Here is a 19,844-nt window from a genome sequence, read left to right on the forward strand (position 1 = left end):
CTCCCTCTAACTGCCTTGTATATGTTCCATCCATATTCCTATAGCCTCCAATCTCCTTCTCAGGCAACCACCCACAGGTTCATTATATAGGAGCTGCTAGCAGTTCCTATATATGCTAAAAGGGAATAATCAACTGGAGAAATTCCATGAGAACTGGAATGACCTGCAGGAATTGATGCAGAGTGAAAGGAGCAGAACCAGGAGAACATTATACACAGAGACTGATAAACTGTGGCACAATCACATGTTATGGACTTCTCTACTAGTAGCAATGCAATGATACAAGATAATTCTAAGAGACTTATGAGAAAGAATGCTATCCACATCCAAAGAAAGAACTATGGGAGTAGAAACACAGAGGAAAAACAACTGCTTGATCACATGGGTTGATGGGGATATGATTGGGGACCTAAACTCTAAATAATCACCCTAATGCAAATATTAATAATATGGAAATAGGTCTTGATCAATGACACACGTAAAACCCAGTGAAACTCCCATTGGCTATGGGAGGGGGTGGACAACCAAGCAAAGAAGTTTTTAATAATTGAGAAAACATATGATAAAACTAGAAGTTTTTAAAAAACAAAACAATAAAAAATTTTAAGAGGAAAAACAAATGTCTATATAAAAATGGAGAAAAACAATTCACAACAAATGAAGAAAAAGACAATTATTTGAAATTTTTGTCCAGTTAAATAGTTATATGGAAAAACCAATCTGATAGCATAAATAAAATAGATGAATATTTTAAATTGGTGAATATTATACACACACACACACACACACACACACACACATCCAAGATAAACAAGAAGAAATAGAGAATTTAAATACCCCAGTCTCAGAGAGTAGGGGCAAAGGGGCTTCAAAAGGGAAAGAAAAATTCAAAAAACAATTTTAGTATATGTGCTGCCAAATCAAGCACTCAAAGAGTAATTAATATCAATATTATATACATTGCATCCTCTGTGACTATTTCCCTAACTTATCATTGTGTTGCTCAAACTAAGTCTTTTAAAGTTGATTATCTTTTGTGCTTACCATCTCAAGGAGTGAGATTGGAGGATAGAGAGAGATGGAAGGAGGGAATTTAAGACTCAATATTCTTAGGAAAAGGTTGGAAACTGTCTTTACATGTAATATGTAGGGAAATAAAAGTTAAACAAAACTGATTATCTTTACAATATTGTTGTTGTTATTGTACAAACTGTTCTACTGGTTCTGTTCTTTTCACTCTGTGCAACAGTTCATTCAAATCTTCTCAGGCTTTTCTGAAAACATCCCCCTGTTCTAATAATAGTAGTTATAACCCCTGAGGCCTGGAATTTCTAATACTGTTTCCCTTAAGCCACAAATAGTGTACTCCTTATTCTCAATCTTAACTCAAAAGATATATGAAGTAGAAAACATTCCTTTCAAATGAGCAGTATATGGTCCCCTTGCACACAGAAAATAGGTCCAATTTACTCAAATTTCAAGTAAAAATTTATTTAGGTGTACATATAGAGAATATGTGTGGTAACTGAGAGTATCCTTACTCCTGACTCTGAAAGTCTCCCTTCCCAGAATCCTCATGAAATTTACTGAAAGGGCACCTTTAGTGAGAGAGGAATAACCCCAATGTTCCACTTTGATTCTTCAGATAATTTATTCTTTCTTCTTTCTGGAGTTCTAGGGGAGGAGAAAACACTTGAGATATTTAATTTCTACAACTATTTATACTCTACTACATGTATTATTACCCCATTACTAGAGAGTCTGTGACAGTTGCATTTGGTCATTTAAATTGATTAATTTTTACTAAGGGCTATTTACTTCAGAAATATAGCAAAAGAAATGCTGAAATATTCTCACCCCAACACCTCAAAGACAGACTCTCTCTAATATCACCTATCTCTAAAGGAATAGACCTAAAACTTACCTTTATTTCTATCTAGTTCTACTAAATTTATATCCAGTTCCACCATAGTTCTTGCATAATCCTACCATGTTCATGTCCAGATGTAACATCATAACCAAATAATTTAAATTCCTGTTCAGTTATCTCTGGGTTGTGTTCCCAAAGATCCTATATAAGGTCACTCCTAGCTCCTCAGGGTTTTGATATGGGCCTGACCTTACCAACTGAGCTGGAGTCTCACTCCAGGATTCCTGTGATTTACTGTCCCTACTTTACAAAAATCCTAAAGTCAGAGACTCCATTCCCTTCACCTAGAATAGAAATGACCCAATGAAAAGACAAAATTTCAAGGCTTTTGAGGCTATGCCTCAGAAGGAAGAAAGTCCTAAGGTATTTCCCCTCATCAAAGGTCACCAAGATCCCTCAAGAGTAAGTAAAGCAAAAGAAATTATGACTGATACTGACAAGTCTTTTTGAATGCCCCTAAAACCAATCATAGAAACTTTCTTTACCATATGGTTGACTGAATCTACCCAATTACAGAATTGTATGCAGTCATATTGGAATTCATGTTCCAGTCACTCCAAGGCCCTTGTATGTCATTATGATTCTCGCAGAAGCAAACTCCCTAGTGGACACTTCAAGTGTCCATAAATCAAGTGGAAGAATGTGGCCTCTCCCACATGGTAGCTTCTCAATTCAAAATAGTCATTCATTAAGCCACAAACAAAAGTTTCATATCAGTGGTTTGCCCCTTTTTGTATATATATGTATATTCAATTCTGGTTCAACAAGTACTTAGATTTTTTTTTTGACTTGGCAGACAACTGGAAAACTATATTATCACACTTCTCCATTATAACAATTTCTGAATTATTCTGGCCTGAAATTGACTTCTCCCTGAGAATTTTTACAATTTTTATTTGGAATTTTACAATTGCTCTAAGGAGAGACAATGTTACACATAAATCGTATGCAAAAATACAGAAAGGACAGATTACGCTAAATATCTTATGTGAAATAAACATAGTTCAGATAACCAAGGAGAAACAAAGCAGAAAAAGACAACTGTAGATGAATATCTCTAATGAAATTTGATAAAAAAATGGAAATAACCGATTATTAAAGGAATTATAACAACACATTAAAATATAATGCAATATGAAAAATATAGAATTATTTCCATATTAGAAAAGCCACGGGACTTCCGGGTAAGCATGGCTGCAGAGTAGATGCGGCTGCTTCCTCTCCTCAGACCCAACGACACAGATGACCTCAAAAGATCCCCCCCAAAACAAAAACAACCATCCTCATAAGAACGGAGAGACCCCACACAAAGGCGCAGTACTGAAGGTAGGAGGGACTCTGGCATTTCCACAATATGAGGGAACAAAAAGCTGACCCACCCTCCACACACACACCACGCCGACCGATGGAGCCAGAGTTTAAGTTGGCACTTGCCAGAATCAACAAGTGAGGGAGGGGCATCCCAGGACAGAACAATGGGCAGCCCCAGGTCTGGGGACCTGAGTAAGACCACCATGGACCCCTTCCTGTGAGTAGTAAAACCTGAAACCCCGGCAGGCGGGCAAGGGGAACTCAGATCGCGGGCAGCCAGAACTAGCGTGCTATAATCAACGAGTGTGTGAAGGGATCCCCTGAAGTGAGCAAGAGACAAACGCAGGTCATGGGAGTTAACCAAAAACACCAAAGACCCACACCTGAGAGCAGTAACACCCAAAACGCCGGCTGGAATGGGAGGGCAGACCCTGGGCTTCCCTGGGAAGACAGTGCAGCTGCATTTGCCTGAGGCTAAAGCATAAACCCTTACACTGAGAGCCAGCCCTCCTCAATCACATTTCTGACTGGAAAGGGGAGAAAAAAAACCCATAGAGATGGCAAACAGTGCACCCAAACAAAAACCTCCAAACACCAAGAAAAGCAAGAAGAAGGGCGTGACTTTGGACACATTTTATGGAGTGAAAATATGAAATACAGAGGAAAAAGAAGAGGAAACACAAACAAATGCTCCAAAATCTTCCAAAGTAAATGGAACTTCTCCACAAGCTCTTGAAGAATTTAAATTGGAAATTATCAAAAGATGGAAGGTTTCTGGCAGGAAAAAAGGAACTCAGCAATCTGAGGGACCAAAATATGCAAATGCAGAAACAGCTTGAAGGCTCAAATAACAGGTCAGACCAAACTGAAAAGGAAAACCAGTCTTTAAAGGTCAGAATCAGGCAACTGGAAGATGATGATCTTGCAAAAGAGTAAGAATTAATAAAGAAAAGTTAAAAGTCTAAGGAATTAGAAGGTAACATAAAATATCTCACTGACAAGGTGAAAGACCTGGAAAACAGAGGAAGGAGAGACACTCTGAGAATCATTGGCCTACCAGAAAAGCCAGAAATAAACAGTAATCTTGACATTATAATACAAGATATCATCAAAGAAAACTGTCCGGAGATTCTAGAAAAAGGGGACAAAATATGCATTGAAAGAGTTCACAGAACACCCTCTACACTAAATCCCCAAAAGACACTCCCAGGAATGTAATTGCCAAATTCCAAAGCTTCCAAGCAAAGGAAAAAAATCTTACAAGAAGCCAGAAAAAGACAATTTAGATATAAAGGAATACCAATCGGGGTCACAAAGGACCTAGCAATTTCCAGTCTGAACAACCATAAGGCCTGGAACATGATATTTAGAAAGGCAAGAGAGTTGGGTCTTCAACCAAGAATCAGCTATCCGTCAAAACTGACTATATACTTCCAGGGGAAAGTATGGGCATTCAACACAATACAAGAATTCCAGGTATTCATAAAGAAAAGACCAGAGCTCTGTGGAAAGTTTGACATCCAAACACAAAGAGCAAGAGAAACATGAAAAGGTAAATATGAAGGAAAGGGAAAAGGAGAAAAATGTTATCTTTTTCTTTTATCCAAACTCTCTTCTATAAGGACTACATTTATATCAAATTATATATATTAATATGTGGGGGAAATGCAATGTGTAACTCCCAAAAATTGTATGGATCTAAGAAGATTAACACATAGGGAAAGTTTGGGGCATCAATATTTCATGGAGAAAAGGGGGGAAAAGAAAGAAAAAGGAAAGGGGGAATCGTTGATGATACTAAGATACAGTCCAAGATATATAAAGGAAAAAAAAACTAAATAGAATAATCTTTCTCACACAAAGATACATATGGGAAGGGGAGGGGAAGAATTCTCCTATAAGAAGGAGAGGAAGGAAGTTTTTACTTAAACCTTACTCTCAGTGAAATCAACTCTGAGAAAGAAGAGCATCTAGATCCATTGGGATCTTGAATTCTACGTTGTCCAACAGGGTAAGGGAGAAGGGAAAACCAAGGGGGGTAGGGAGGGAGGGAACACAAAAAGGAAGGGAAGGAGAGGAGGGAGGAGAAGGGAACAAAAAAGGAGGGGCTAGAAAGGGAAGCATATTAAGGGAGGGGAATAGGGGGACAGATTTAAAGTAAATCACTGGTTTAAAATGTTATAGCTAAAGAAGAAAGGTGAGAATTAGGGGAGGATATCAAAATGCCAGTAAATCCACAAGTGACAACCATAACATTGAACATGAAGGGGATGAACTCACCCATAAAATATAGAAGAATAGCAGAATGGATTAGAATCCAAAACCCTACCATATGTTGTGTTCAAGAAACACACATGAGATGGGTAGATACTCACAAGGTCAGAATTAAAGGATGGAGTAAGACCTTCTGGGCCTCAACTGAAAGAAAGAAGGCAGGAGTTGCAATCATGATATCTGACCAAGCCAAAGCAAAAATAGACCTGATCAAAAGGGATAGGGAAGGTAAATATATTTTGTTAAAAGGGACTATAGACAATGAGGAAATATCACTAATCAACATGTATGCACCAAATAGTATAGCACCCAAATTTCTAATGGAGAAACTAGGAGAATTGAAGGAGGAAATAGACGGTAAAACCATATTAGTGGGAGATCTGAACCAACCACTATCAAATTTAGATAAATCAAATAAAAAATGAATAAGAAAGAGGTAAAAGAAGTGAATGAAATCTTAGAGAAATTAGAGTTAATAGATATATGGAGAAAAATAAATAGGGACAAAAAGGAATACACCTTCTTCTCAGCACCACATGGCACATTCACAAAGATTGACCATACACTAGGTCACAGAAACATGGCATACAAATGCAGAAAAGCAGAAATAATAAATGCAGCCTTTTCAGATCATAAGGCAATAAAAATAATGATCAGTAAGGTTACATGGAGAGCCAAATCAAAAATTAATTGGAAATTAAATAATACGATACTCCAAAATTGGTTACTTAGAGAACAAATCATAGAAACAATAATTTCATTGAGGAAAATGACAATGGTGAGACATCCTTTCAAACCTTATGGGATGCAGCCAAAGCAGTACTCATAGGAAAATTCATATCCCTGAGTGCATATATTAACAAATTAGGGAGTGCAGAGATCAATGAATTGGAAATGCAAATAAAAATACTTGAAAACGAACAAATTAACCCCCCCCCAGAAGAAAACCAAACTAGAGATCCTAAAAATTAAGGGAGAAATTAATAAAATCGAAAGTGATAAAACTATTGAACTAATAAATAGGACTAGAAGCTGGACTTAGAAAAAACAAACAAAATAGACAAAGTACTGCTCAGTCTAATTAAGAAAAGGAAAGAAGAAAATCAAATTAACAGCATCAAAGATGAAAAGGAGGACATCACTTCCAATGAAGATGAAATTAAGGCAATCATTAAAAACTACTTTCCCCAATTATATGGCAATAAATATACCAATCTAGGTGATATGGATGAATATTTACAAAAATATAAACTGCCTAGACTAACAGAAGAAGAAATAGATTTCTTAAATAATCCCATATCAGAAAACGAAATCCAACAGGCCATCAAAGAACTTGCTAAGAAAAAACCCCCAGGGCCTGATGGATTCACAAGTGAATTCTATCAAACATTCAAAGAACAGCTAATCCCAATACTATACAAACTATTTGACATAATAAGCAAAGAGGGAGTTCTACCAAATTCTTTTCATGACACAAATATGGCACTGATTTCAAAACCAGACAGGTCAAAAACAGAGAAAGAAAATTATAGACCAATATCCCTAATGAATATAGATGCAAAAATCTTAAATAGGATACTAGCAAAAAGACTCCAGCAAGTAATCAGAATGGTCATTCACTATGATCAAGTAGGATTTTTACCAGGAATGCAGGGCTGGTTCAATATTAGGAGAACCATCCATATAATTGACCATATAAACAAGCAAACCAACAAAAATCATATGATTATTTCAATAGATGCAGAAAAAGCCTTTGATAAAATACAACACCCATTCCTATTAAAAACACTAGAAAGCATAGGAAAGAAGGGTCATTCCTAAAAATAATAAACAGTATATATCTAAAACCATCAGCTAACATCATCTGCAATGGAGATAAACTAGATGCATTCCCACTAAGATCAGTAGTGAAACAAGGTTGCCCATTATCACCTCTATTATTTGACACTGTACTAGAAACACTAGCAGTAGCAATTAGAGAAGAAAAAGAAATTGAAGGCATTCAAATAGGCAAGGAGGAGACCAAGTTATCGCTCTTTGTAGATGATATGATGGTCTACCTAAAGAATCCTAGAGATTCAACCAAAAAGCTAGTGGAAATAATCAACGTTAGCAAAGTTGCAGGATACAAAATAAACGCGCATAAGTCATCAACGTTCCTATACATTTCCAACACATCTCAGCAGCACGAATTAGAAAGAGAAATCCCATTCAAAATCACCTTCGACAAAATAAAATACTTAGGAAACTATCTGCCAAGACAAACACAGGAACTATATGAACACAACTACAAAACACTCTCCACACAACTAAAACTAAACTTGAGCAGTTGGAAAAAAAAATTAACTGTTCATGGGTAGGATGAGCCAATATAATAAAAATGGCCATCCTACCCAAACTTATTTATATATTTAGTGCCATACGCATTGAACTTCCAAAAATTTTTTTTATTGATTTAGTAAAAACCATAACAAAGTTCATTTGGAAGAACAAAGGATCAAGGATATCCAGGGAAATAATGGAAAAAAAAATACAAGGAAGTGGGCCTTGCAGTCCCAGATCTCAAACTATATTATAAAGCAGTGGTCATCAAAACAATTTGGTATTGGCTAAGAGACAGAAAGGAGGATCAGTGGAATAGACTCGGGGTAAGTGACGTCAGCAAGACAGTATATGACAAACCCAAATATCCCAGCTTTTGGGACAAAAATCCACTATTTCATAAAAACTGCTGGGAAATTTGGAAGACAGTGTGGGAGGGATTAGGTTTGGATCAACACCTCACACCCTACACCAAGATAAATTCAAAATGGGTGAATGACTTGAACATCAAGAAGGAAACTATAATTAAGTTAGGTTAACAGAATAGTATACATGTCAGATCTTTGGGAAGGGAAATATTTTAAAACCATGGAAGACTTAGAAAGAGTCACAAAATGTAAAATAAATAATTTTCACTACATCAAATTAAAAAGTTTTTGTACAAACAAAACCAATGTAACTAAAATTAGAAGGGAAGCAACAAATTGGGAAACAATCTTCATGACAAAAACCTCTGACAAAGGTTTAATTACTCAAATTTACAGAGAGCTAAATCAATTGTACAAAAAATCAAGCCATTCTCCAATTGATAAATGAGCAAGGGACATGAATAGGCAGTTTTCAGATAAAGAAATCAAAACTATTAATAAGCACATGAAAAAGTGTTCTAAATCTCTTATAATCAGAGCTGCCAATCAAAACAACTCTCAGGTATCACCTCACATCTAGCAGATTGGCTAACATGACATCAACAGAAAGTAATGAATGCTGGAGGGGATGTGGCCAAGTACGGACATTAATTCACTGCTGGTGGGGTTGTGAACTGACCCAACCATTCTGGAGGGCAATTTGGAACATTCCCAAAAGGCGATAAAAGACTGTCTGTCCTTTGATCCAACCATAGCACTGCTGGGTTTGTACCCCAAAGAGATAATAAGGAAAAAGACTTGTACAAGAATATAGCAGCACTCTTTGTGGTGGCCAAAAATTGGAAAATGAGGGGATGCCCTTCAATTGGAGAATGGCTGAAGAAATTGTGATATGTGTTGGTGATGGAATACTATTGTGCTAAAAGGAATAATAAAGTGGAGAAATTCCATGGAGACTTGAACAACCTCCAGGAAGTGATGCAGAGTGAAAGGAGTAGAACCAGGAAAACATTGTACACAGAGACTGATACACTGTGGTACAATTGAATGTAATGGTCTTCTCCATTAGTGTCAATGCAACATCCCTGAGCAATCTGCAGGGATCTAGGAGAAAAAACACTGTCCATGAGCAGAGGACAAACTGTGGGAGTAAAAACACAGAGGAAAACAACTGCTTGACTACAGGGGATGAGGGAATATGAATGAGGAGAGACTCTAAATGAACACTCTAATGCAAATACCAACAAAATGGAAATGGGTTCGAATCAAGAACAAATATGATACCCAGTGGAATCACGTGTTGGCTATGGGAGAGGTGGGGGAGGGGGGAGAAAAAGAAAATGATCTCTGTCTCCAATGAATAATGTTTGGAAATAATGAAATAAAATAATATTTTTTAAAAAGCCACAAACATAATAGAACATATTAACAACAAAAAACAAAAATCACAGTTATCCTTAGATAATGCAGAATAACAATATTTTGATTAAATATATCTCTTAAGTAAAAAAAAAATTAGCCAGGAGTAGAGAAATATTCACATGGTAGTGGTCATTGCTTTTATTCTTGAAGAGGATCAAAATGACAAGTTTTACTCATTCTCCTCATATTCTTTTTTTTTTTAACCATTAACAATTGAGCTCCCGATTTCATTATCTTACCCAAATTGCTCCATCCAAAATTATCAACCATCTTTTTGTTGACAAATCCAATGGCCTTTTCTCAATTCTTATTTTCCTTTTCCTACATCCCTCTGCAACCTTTGAAACTACTGATTACCTTTTCCCCTTTTATACTCACTCCTCTCTAGGTTTTCAAGACATTACTCTCTCTTGCTTCTCCTCCTCATCTGACCACTACTCTTTAATCTCCTTGCTGGACTTTTATCTAGATCATACCTTCTAAGTATAAGTACCCTACAGAGTTCTGTCCTCTCCTTTTTCTATGCTATTTTATTTGGTGAAATATATGTTCCTATGGATTTAATTAACATCCCTTTGCTAATGATTCTCAAATCTATGTATCCTGTCCATACCTCTCTGTCATCTTTTAAGCTCACATCTCCAATTTCCTTTCAAGAATCTTGAATTGTATTGCAAGTAGATATCTTAAACTGAACAGGTGCAAAATCAAATTCATTATCCTTCCCCCTAAATTTTTTCCACCTCCATATTATTGTAGAGGGTACCACTCTCTTCCCAGTCCCAGTCCCTCAGACTCACAACCTAGGCATCATCCTTGACTCATCACTATGTCTTATCCTCCATTTCCATATCTAATCTGTTGCTAATGTCTGTCATTTTCACCTTTGCAGCCTCTCTCAAATATGTATTCTTCTGTACTCTTACATAGCCATCACTGTGGTGGAGGCCCTCATCGCCTCACTCCTGAACTATGGCAATAACCTGCTGGTGACTCTGCCTGCAACAAGTTCCTCTCTACTCTAATTCTTCCTCTATTCAGTCACTAAAATGATTTTCCTAAATGTAAGTCTGACTCGTGTCATTTTACCCTATTCAGGAAACTCCAGCAGTTCCCTATTTCCTACAAAATAAAATATAAAATATTTCTTGCATTCAGAGATCTTCATAACCTAATCCCTTCCTAGCTTTCTGGTCTTTTTACAGATTACTCCCCAGTAAGTACTCTTCAATTCAATGACACTGGCATCTTGACTTCCACAAGACTCCATTTCTCAGCTCCAGACATTTATTTCTGGCTATCCTCCATATTTGGAATGCTCTCCATCTCCACCTACTGGCCCGGCTCGTTGATTTCCTTTATGTCTCACATAAAGACCCATCTTTTACAGGAAACCTTTTCCTAACCCCACTTAATTCTAGTACCTTCCCTTTGTTAATTAATTCTTATTTATCCTTTATATGGTTTGTTTATACATATTTGTTTACATGTTTCTTCCTCCATTGGACTATAACTTCCTTCAAGACAGGGACTGTCATTTGCCTCCTTTCCTATGTCCATTGCTTAGCACAATTTCTAGCACACATAGTAGATGCTTAAACACATTTGTTGATAGAAATTATTACTATCTAGAAAGTATAAGTAAATTACATGAACACAGAATAGTATACTTGTCGGATCTTTGGGAAAGGAAAGATTTGAAGAGCAAGTAAGAGTTAGAAAAAATTACAAAATGTAAAATAAATAATTTTGATAACATTAAATTTTAAAAGTTTTGTACAAACAAAACCAATGCAACCAAAATTAGAAGGGAAGCAACAATTTGGGAAAAAATCTTTATAACAAAAAACTCTGAAAAAGGTCTAATTACTCAAATATATAAGGAGCTAAATCAATTGTACAAAAAATCAAGCCATTCCCCAATTGATAAATGGGCGAGGGACATAAACAGGCAATTTCCAGATAAAGAAATAAAAACTATCAATAAACACATGAAAAAATGTTCTAAATTGCTTATAATTAGAGAAATGCAAATCAAAACAATTTTGAGGTATCATTTCACACCTAGCAAATTAGCTAACATGATAGCAAGGGAAAGTAATAAATGTTGGAGGGGATGTGGCAAAATTACGACATTAATGATTTGCTGGTGGAGTTGTGAATTGATCCAACCATTCTGGAAGATAATTTGGAACTCTGCCCAAAGGGTTTTAAAAGACTGTCTGCCTTTTGATCTAGCCATACCACTGCTGGGTTTATACCCCAAAGAGATCATTGGGATAAAGACTTGTACCAAAATATTTATAGCCACACTCTTTGTGGAAGCAAAAAACTGGAAAATGAGGGGATGCCCTTCAACTGGGGAATGGCTGAACAAATTGTGGTATCTGTTGGTGATGGAACACTATTGTACTGAAAGGAATAATGAACTGGAGGAATTCCATGTGTGAACTGGAATGACCTCCAGGAATTGATGCAGAGTGAAAGGAACAGAACCAGGAGAACATTATACACAGAGACTGATACACTGTGGTATAATCAAATGTAATCGACTTCTCTACTAGCAGCAATGCAATGATCTAGGACAATTCTGAGGGACTTATGAGAAAGAAAGCTATCCAGACTTAGAGGATGAACCGTGCATGGAAGTAGAAATACAGAAGAAAAACAACTTCTTGATCACATAGGTTAATCACATGGGTTTAGGGTTGGGGATGTAGACTCTAAGTGATTACCCTAGTGCAATTATCAATATTATGAAAATAGGTCTTGATCAATGACACATGTAAAACCCAATGCAATTGAATATAGGCTATGGGGGGGAGGGGATGGGAGGGAGGGAAAGAACATGAATCATGTAAACTTGGAAAAATATTCTCAATTAATTAATTAAATAAAAAATTTAATAAAAAATATTACTATCTATAACATCTATAGAAAATATTATAATATAGGGGTAGATAAAATATTTTTATTTAATTAATTAATTGAGAATATTTTTCCATGGTTACATGATTCATGTTCTTTCCCTTCTCTCCCTCCTCCCCTCTCCTGAAGTCATTGAGAAATTCCACAGGGTTTTACATGTATCATTGTTCAAAGCCTATTTCCTTATTATAAATATTTGCAGTAGAGTGATCATTTAAAGTAAACATTCCCAATCATATCCCCATCAAACCATGTGATCAATTATATGTTTTTCTCCAGCATTTTAACTCCTACAGTTATTTCTCTGGATGTGCATAGCATTCTTTCTCATAAATTGCTCAGAATTGTCTTGGATCATTTCATTGCTGCTAGTAAAGAAGTCCATTATATTCGATTGTGCCATAGTATATCAGTTTCTGTGTACAATGTTCTCCTGGTTCTGCTCCTTTTCCTCTGCATCAATTCCTGGAGGTCATTCCAATGCACATGGAATTGCTCCAGTTCATTATTTCTTTCAGCACAATAGTATTCCATCACCATCAGATACCACAATTTGTTTAGCCATTCCCCAAATGAAGGTCATTCCTTCGCTTTTCAATTTTTTGCCACTGTTCCTTCACATTTTTATTCATTAATTTCCTTGATATTCTTGATCTTTTTTTCTTCCAAATGAACTTTGTTATAATTTTTTTCTAATTCAGTAAAAAAGTTTCTTGGTAGTTTTCTAGGTATGACATTGAATAAGTAATTATTCTGTGATGCTGTAAAGAGCATCACAACAGAACTGCAGGAGTCCAAATTTAATTTAATGAGCTATCTTTAAAGATACCAACAAATGTCTAGAATAGACTTTACCATGTTTTATTATTTAAAATCATTGTCTTGAGTTTTTGTTGAAAAGAAGTAAAATTTTGAATACAAAAAAATGTGTCATTTTTACTATATTAGCTCATCCTACCCATGAGCAATTAATGTTTTTCAAATTATGTAGATCTAGTGTTAATTGTGTGAAAAGTGTTTTGTAGTTGTGTTCATATAATTCCTGTGTTTGTCTTGGCAAATAGATTCCTAAATATTTTATGTTGTCTAGGGTGATTTTAAATGGAATTTCTCTTTTTAACTCTTGCTGCTGAGTTGTATTGGAAATGTATAGAAATGTTGATGATTTATGTGGCTTATTTTGTATCCTGAAACTTCGCTAAAGTTGTTGATTATTTCCACTAGCTTTTTGGTTGATTCTCTAGGATTCTTTAAATAGATCATCATATCATCTTCAAAGAGTGATGGTTTAGTCTCCTTATTGCCTATTTTAATTCCTTCAATTTCTTTTTCTTCTATAATTGCTAGAGGTGATAATGGGCATCTTTGTTTCACTCCTGATCTTATTGGGAAGGCTTCTAATTTATCCCCATTGCAGATGATGCTTGCTGATGGTTTTAAATTTATACTGTTTATAATTTTTAGGAAAGGCCCTTCTATTCCTATACTTTCCAGTATTTTCAATAGGAATAAGTTGTATTTTGTCAAAGGCTTTTTCTACATCTATTGAAATAATTGTGTTATTTCTGTTGGTTTGGTTGTTAATTTGGTCAATTATATGGATAGTTTTCCTAATATTAAACCATCCTTGCAATACTGGTATAAATCCCACATGATCACAGTGAATAATCCTTGTGATCACTTGCTGGAGTCTTTTTGCAAGTATTCTATTTAAGATTTTTGCCTCCATGTTCATTAAGAAGACTGGTTTATAGTTTTCTTTCTCTGTTTTTAGTCTGCCTGGCTTTTGGAATCAGTACCATATTTGTGTCATAAAAGGAATTTGGTAAAATTCCTTCTTTGCTTATTTTTTAAATAGTTTGAATAGTGTTGGGATTAGTTGTAGATAAAATAGTAATAAAGTTCATCTGAAGAAATAAGATCAATAATCCAAAGGAAAATAATGATACGAAGTAGAACAGATAAAAGTCTAGATATAATCATCAAAACTATTTGATCCTGGCATAAAAAAAGACTAGTCAAAAACCAGTAAGTGAAACAAAAGTTCCTAGGTACTAGAAATAATCAAATATACAGTGGTATTTAATAAATCTAAGTACTGTACTATCAGAGCAAGAACTTATGCTTGGATGAAACTACTATGAAACCTAGAAACCATTCTGGCAGAAATAAGGTTGAAACCAGGATCTTATGTTGTATTCAATAATACATTTGAAAAATATGCACAACCTAAATATAAAAGGTCATATAAATAAATTTGAGAAGCAGGAAAAGTGGTACCTTTCACAACAACAAAAAGTGGAAGAGTTCTTGGCCAAGCAAGAGATAGAAAGGATCACAGGAGATAAAATGGGCCTAAAATGTAAAACTTCTTATGAAAAAATTATTATAGTTAGAATTGCAAGAGAAAAGGCTAATAAGGAAAAAAAAATCTTTGTAGCAAATTTGTGATAGATATCTGATATTAAGATATATAGGTCAGGGCGAAAGAGAGATACAAAATGAGAGATATACAAAGTCAGAGACAAAGAGAGACAGAAAGACACAGAGGCAAGTGTGAAAATATAAAATAATTACCCTCCCCAATTACATATGGATCAGTCACATCCCTTCTAGTAAAGGAATGTCCAAAAAAGGATGAACAGGATGAAGAAGGAAAAATAGACCATGCTACATGTGAACAATTTGTAGAAATTGGGATATTTGACTTAGAATTTTTTTTTTTAATTTAAAGGAAAAAATAGCTATCTCCAAGTAATTTGAAAGGAAGAAAGTTTAGATTTGTCTTTCTTGAACTCAGAGTTTAGATCAAGGAACAATGAGTGAAAGTCACATAGACAGATTTTAGCTCTTAGATGCAGGGAATATTTGCCAACAATTAGAGCTATCCTACAATGAAATTTACTCCTTCAGAAAGTAGTAGGTTCACTCTGAGTAAAGGCCTTTATTTTGTAGCAATCAGATACAAGTTAAACTAGAAGGTCTCTGCAGACTCACCCAACTGATATTTTATAAGTCTGTAATTAGTCTAGAGATTCCATGGACACCTTACATTCAACAGTCAAAACCAAGCTTATTTATTATCTTTATCTATAAGCCTGTTCCCTATAATTTCAGTTTTTCATTTCCCATTTACAAAACCTTGACATTATCTTTGCCTCTTCTTTTCCTTACTTCTCATATTTAATGACTAGGTACTTCTTATTCACCCTTTACACAGATGTCTCTCAAATTTCAACTCCTACCATCTTAGTAGATTCCTTTGTTGCCATTTGCCTAGACTTTTGCAGGTCTTATTGAATTATTCTTGCCTTCTTCTATCATATTCTTTATACCAATGCTAAACTAACCTTTATCTGATCATATAGCTCTCCTGTTGAGAAATATTTATTGGTTGCTTATTGCTTGTTGAGTAAGGCTCAAATGCCATTAAAATTTTTTTTTCAGTTAACAAGCTTTTGTTTTTTCTCTTCTTCGAATTCCTTTGAGGTCTCGTATTTGAGATCCTCCACAATCTAGGACAAACTTATCTTTCCAGATTTAATTCTTATTGGTATAATCCATATAGTCTGGACTTTAGCCAAACTGATCTCTACGCCTTTGCTCATACTTTTCCCAATGTATGTAACTTCCACTTTCTTGCTTTACCTTTGAATTCTATCCAACCTTTAAATCACAACTTAAATGCCACTACCTCCATGAAGCCCTTCTTAATCTACCTATCAGTAGTGATATTTTTCACTCTGAACTTCCCAAGGCATGTTATTTTGAGATTTTCTAATGAATATGCCATCTAATATTATGTATTATAGTTATCTGCTATTGGTTCTTGTCACCTTTTTTAGATGTAAGAACCAAGAGGGCAGAAATCATATTTTATTTAAATTTTGTCTTCTCTTTCTCAGTGCTCTGAACACAGTAGGTACCTATAAGTGCTTGCTAATTGAATGAACCAATGAATAATAGTGAAGAGAAGTAGAATTTTTGTAAATAGTACAAATTTAAAACCAAATCCATATTCTTATAAAAGTTTCTGTAAGACAGGTTTGAGGTACATCAAGAATTTCAGGTAAATGATCCAGCCTGCTATTTTCCCATCAAAAAAATGTGACCACCTCATTCTGTTTATTCATATTCACACCAAGCTACAATCATGAGCTATATTGATTCAGAGCTATGATTTCTGCAGGATAAGGAAATACTAGTTTGGAAATTTCCCCTATTGCTGAAGATAATTAATGTATGATCTTAGTAGAGTTTCCTGGAACATGAGAGATAAAGTAACTTGTGCATGATCATATACCTGATATATTTCTGAAACTGGACTTTAAAACAGGTCTCCCTGACTCCACTGTCATGCATCTCATCATCCATTATGCCTAATAAGTTAGAAATTTTGAAGTAAAGTTCTCAAGCTCTGATGAGAAATAGCTGTACTTGGAATTTCTTTCTATAGAGATTTCTAGTGCCTGGGAACCAAATGAGATTAATTACCATAGGAATCATACTATATTATTAATTACTATAGTACTCACATACATTGTACATATCAACAGTGAATATAGTAATTTCTGAACACCGTATCAATTTTAGAACTATTTCTCCACATGAAAAAAATGAACAAAATTTGTAACATATATGGCAATCCTTTAGGAAACACCTGAATCTTTGACATAGAATTACTATTTCATTATTGAAGTCCCACATTTACAACTAGACCTTAAGTTCTTTGAAAGTTAGAACCATGTTTCGCATCTCTTTTGTATCCCTATAGTTCACATTGCTGAGCACATACATAGTAGGAGGTCAGCAAATATCCAATGAATAATTAAAATCTAGTAATAGATAAAATGTCCTACATAAAGAAATAGAAAGTACAATGGTCTGCGCGATTGGTGACAATGGTGAAAAATGAGTCCTTCTAGATATTATTTTCTTTAGTGTTTCTGTTACTTATGTTTCCTTGTTTTCTCTATTTCTATTCAAAATCTCCTCTCATTTCCCACCCTTGAGAAGTCTCCTCACTGGAAAGTTCATGCCCTCTGAACTCCAGTGGCTTTCCCAAAAGTTCTGTGTATTCATTTTCTCTGATATATCCATCTCACCACCAATGTTGGTGTCTTCTTCCTGGTGCTTGACATCTAATAATCCTGGGCTTCCTGAGCCTCGGGAAAAAGAAAAGGCATTCGGTCTAGAGTGGGGGATCTCATAGATGTAAATGGCTTCCTTAAGGCTCTCTGGAAAGAATGAAACTTCTGAGTACTCTTCTAAGGGCACTGAAAGAGAAAACGAAAGCTAAGTTAATGTCACATAACAATTAATAGTTTCTCTGAATAATATTATTCATCTGAGCCTCTGCAAGCTTTTCTGGTACCACCCTACAATAATATAGTTTCAGCTCTACTCTTTATATTTCTACTTAAGCCACTTCAGTTAGATAAGTCTACAGCATACAACTAAGTTTTTTAAAAATTATTATTATTGAATAATATTTTATTTTTCCCAATTATGTATAAAAACAATTTTTAACATTTGTTTTTTGAAATTCTGAGTTCTAAATTCTCTTCCTCTGTTCCCCTTCCCAGAGATGGCAAGCAATTTGATATAGGTTATACATATGTAATCATGCAAAACACCTTTTCATATGTTATAAAAGAAAACACAGACCCTAAAACCCCCAAAATAAAATGTAATATAGTTCTTTCTCTGGAGATGGATAGCATTTTTTCATAATGAGTCCTTTGGATCTATCTTGAATCACTGTATTGATGAGAATAGCTATTTATAGTTCATCAATGTATAATATTACTTTTACTATATACATTGTTCTCTTGGTTCTGCTCATTTCACTTTGAACAGTTCATGTAAATCTTTCCATATTTTTCTGAAAGGATCCTGCTAGTCATTTCTTATAGCACTTCTTATAGCAATTCTTATAATATTCTATTGCAATGATGTTGTTTAACCATTTCCCAGTTGATGGGTATACTCTCAATTTCCAATTCATTGACACAATAAAAGAACTGATAGAAATATTTTTGCACAAATATGTCTTTTCCATTTTTCTTAAAATCCCTTTGGGATACAGACATAATAGTGGCATTGCTGGTTCAAAAGGTATGCATTGATCTATAGCCCTTTGGACATGGCTTCAGTTCAGTTCATAATGCTATCAGTAGTACATTAGAGTTCCAATTTTCCCATATCCCCTTCAACATTTATTATTTTCCTTTTTTTCTCATTTTAGACCATAAGATAGGTATGAGGTGGTACCTCAGAGTCATTTTAATTTGTATTTCTCTAATCAGGATTTAAATCAATATTTGTATGACAATAGATCACTCTGATTCATTTTTCTGAAACCTGCCAGTTCACAACTTATGAATATTTATCAATTGAGAAATGACTCATAATGTACAGATTTGCAGTAGTTCTTTATATACCTAGAAATGAGGTCTTTATCAGAGACACTTGCTGCAAACAATTTTTCCCAGGTTTCTGCTTTCCTTCTAATCTCAACTGAACTGAATTTGTGCAATATGTTTTTAATTCAACTGTAAAAATAATAAGCAATGAATTGATTATGTATATAAACTGATTAGATACTCTGCTTGCTGTGCTTACAAAGTATCTTCAGTTTATATAAGTGAAATGAAGCTCATAAGTGAACTTGTCTTCAGGGCCAAGTGCAAGGATGCTAAGGAGACTCTTGTATAAAAATAAAGTATTTGTTGAGAAATAAGGATATAAAAGAATTTCTAACTCTAAGGGATTCTAACTCCACCCAAATAAACTCCCTTGTTCCACGTGGAACTGCCTCTCCTGTTTCCACGGACTACACTTATCCTTCCTGATCTGACTAATCCAAATTTTCCTTATTCTACAATAAACTAACACTATTATATTTATACAAAGTATATAATTCTTAACTTTGTCTCCAGGTTTTAAAAATAATAAAGGTCAACTGGCTGAGCCTCAGCAAGAATCAAGTTAGGACTCTGAGCCTGATCTTTTCAGAGATAAAACAATCTATGAAATAGCAATAGACAATAACTAGTGTTTCCCAAGATGGAAAAGGAAAAATCATTTAGCTCCTTTAGGTTTTTCTTTCCTTTCCTTCTACCTCAGACAGTGAGGAGAGAGAAAAGATGTCACCTCTTCCCAGCACTCCTATAGACATATTGCCATTCCCAAGACTAACTGCCCCACCCATGGAGAGTAACTGCCACAGAAAAACTGTTACACCACCCACACACACTGTCAATATTTGAAACTGACACTATCTCAGA

The 19,844-nt window shown here is 34.9% G+C and overlaps 1 protein-coding gene across 2 annotated transcripts in view; it reads right to left on the bottom strand.

Annotated features, from left to right (window-relative positions):
- The window catches only part of FBXW10B (F-box and WD repeat domain containing 10B), a 181,613-nt gene that overhangs the window by 104,461 nt on the left and 57,308 nt on the right, over positions 1-19,844 (bottom strand). For both annotated transcript variants that reach the window (XM_007483407.3, XM_016430902.2), the window contains exon 2: positions 17,661-17,831. In XM_007483407.3, coding sequence (XP_007483469.1) covers positions 17,661-17,831 — 171 coding nt within the window. The remainder of the gene's footprint in view (positions 1-17,660; positions 17,832-19,844) is intronic.

The sequence above is a fragment of the Monodelphis domestica genome, chromosome 2 (assembly GCF_027887165.1).
Source record: "Monodelphis domestica isolate mMonDom1 chromosome 2, mMonDom1.pri, whole genome shotgun sequence".
In the NCBI taxonomy this organism is placed as follows: domain Eukaryota; kingdom Metazoa; phylum Chordata; class Mammalia; order Didelphimorphia; family Didelphidae; genus Monodelphis; species Monodelphis domestica.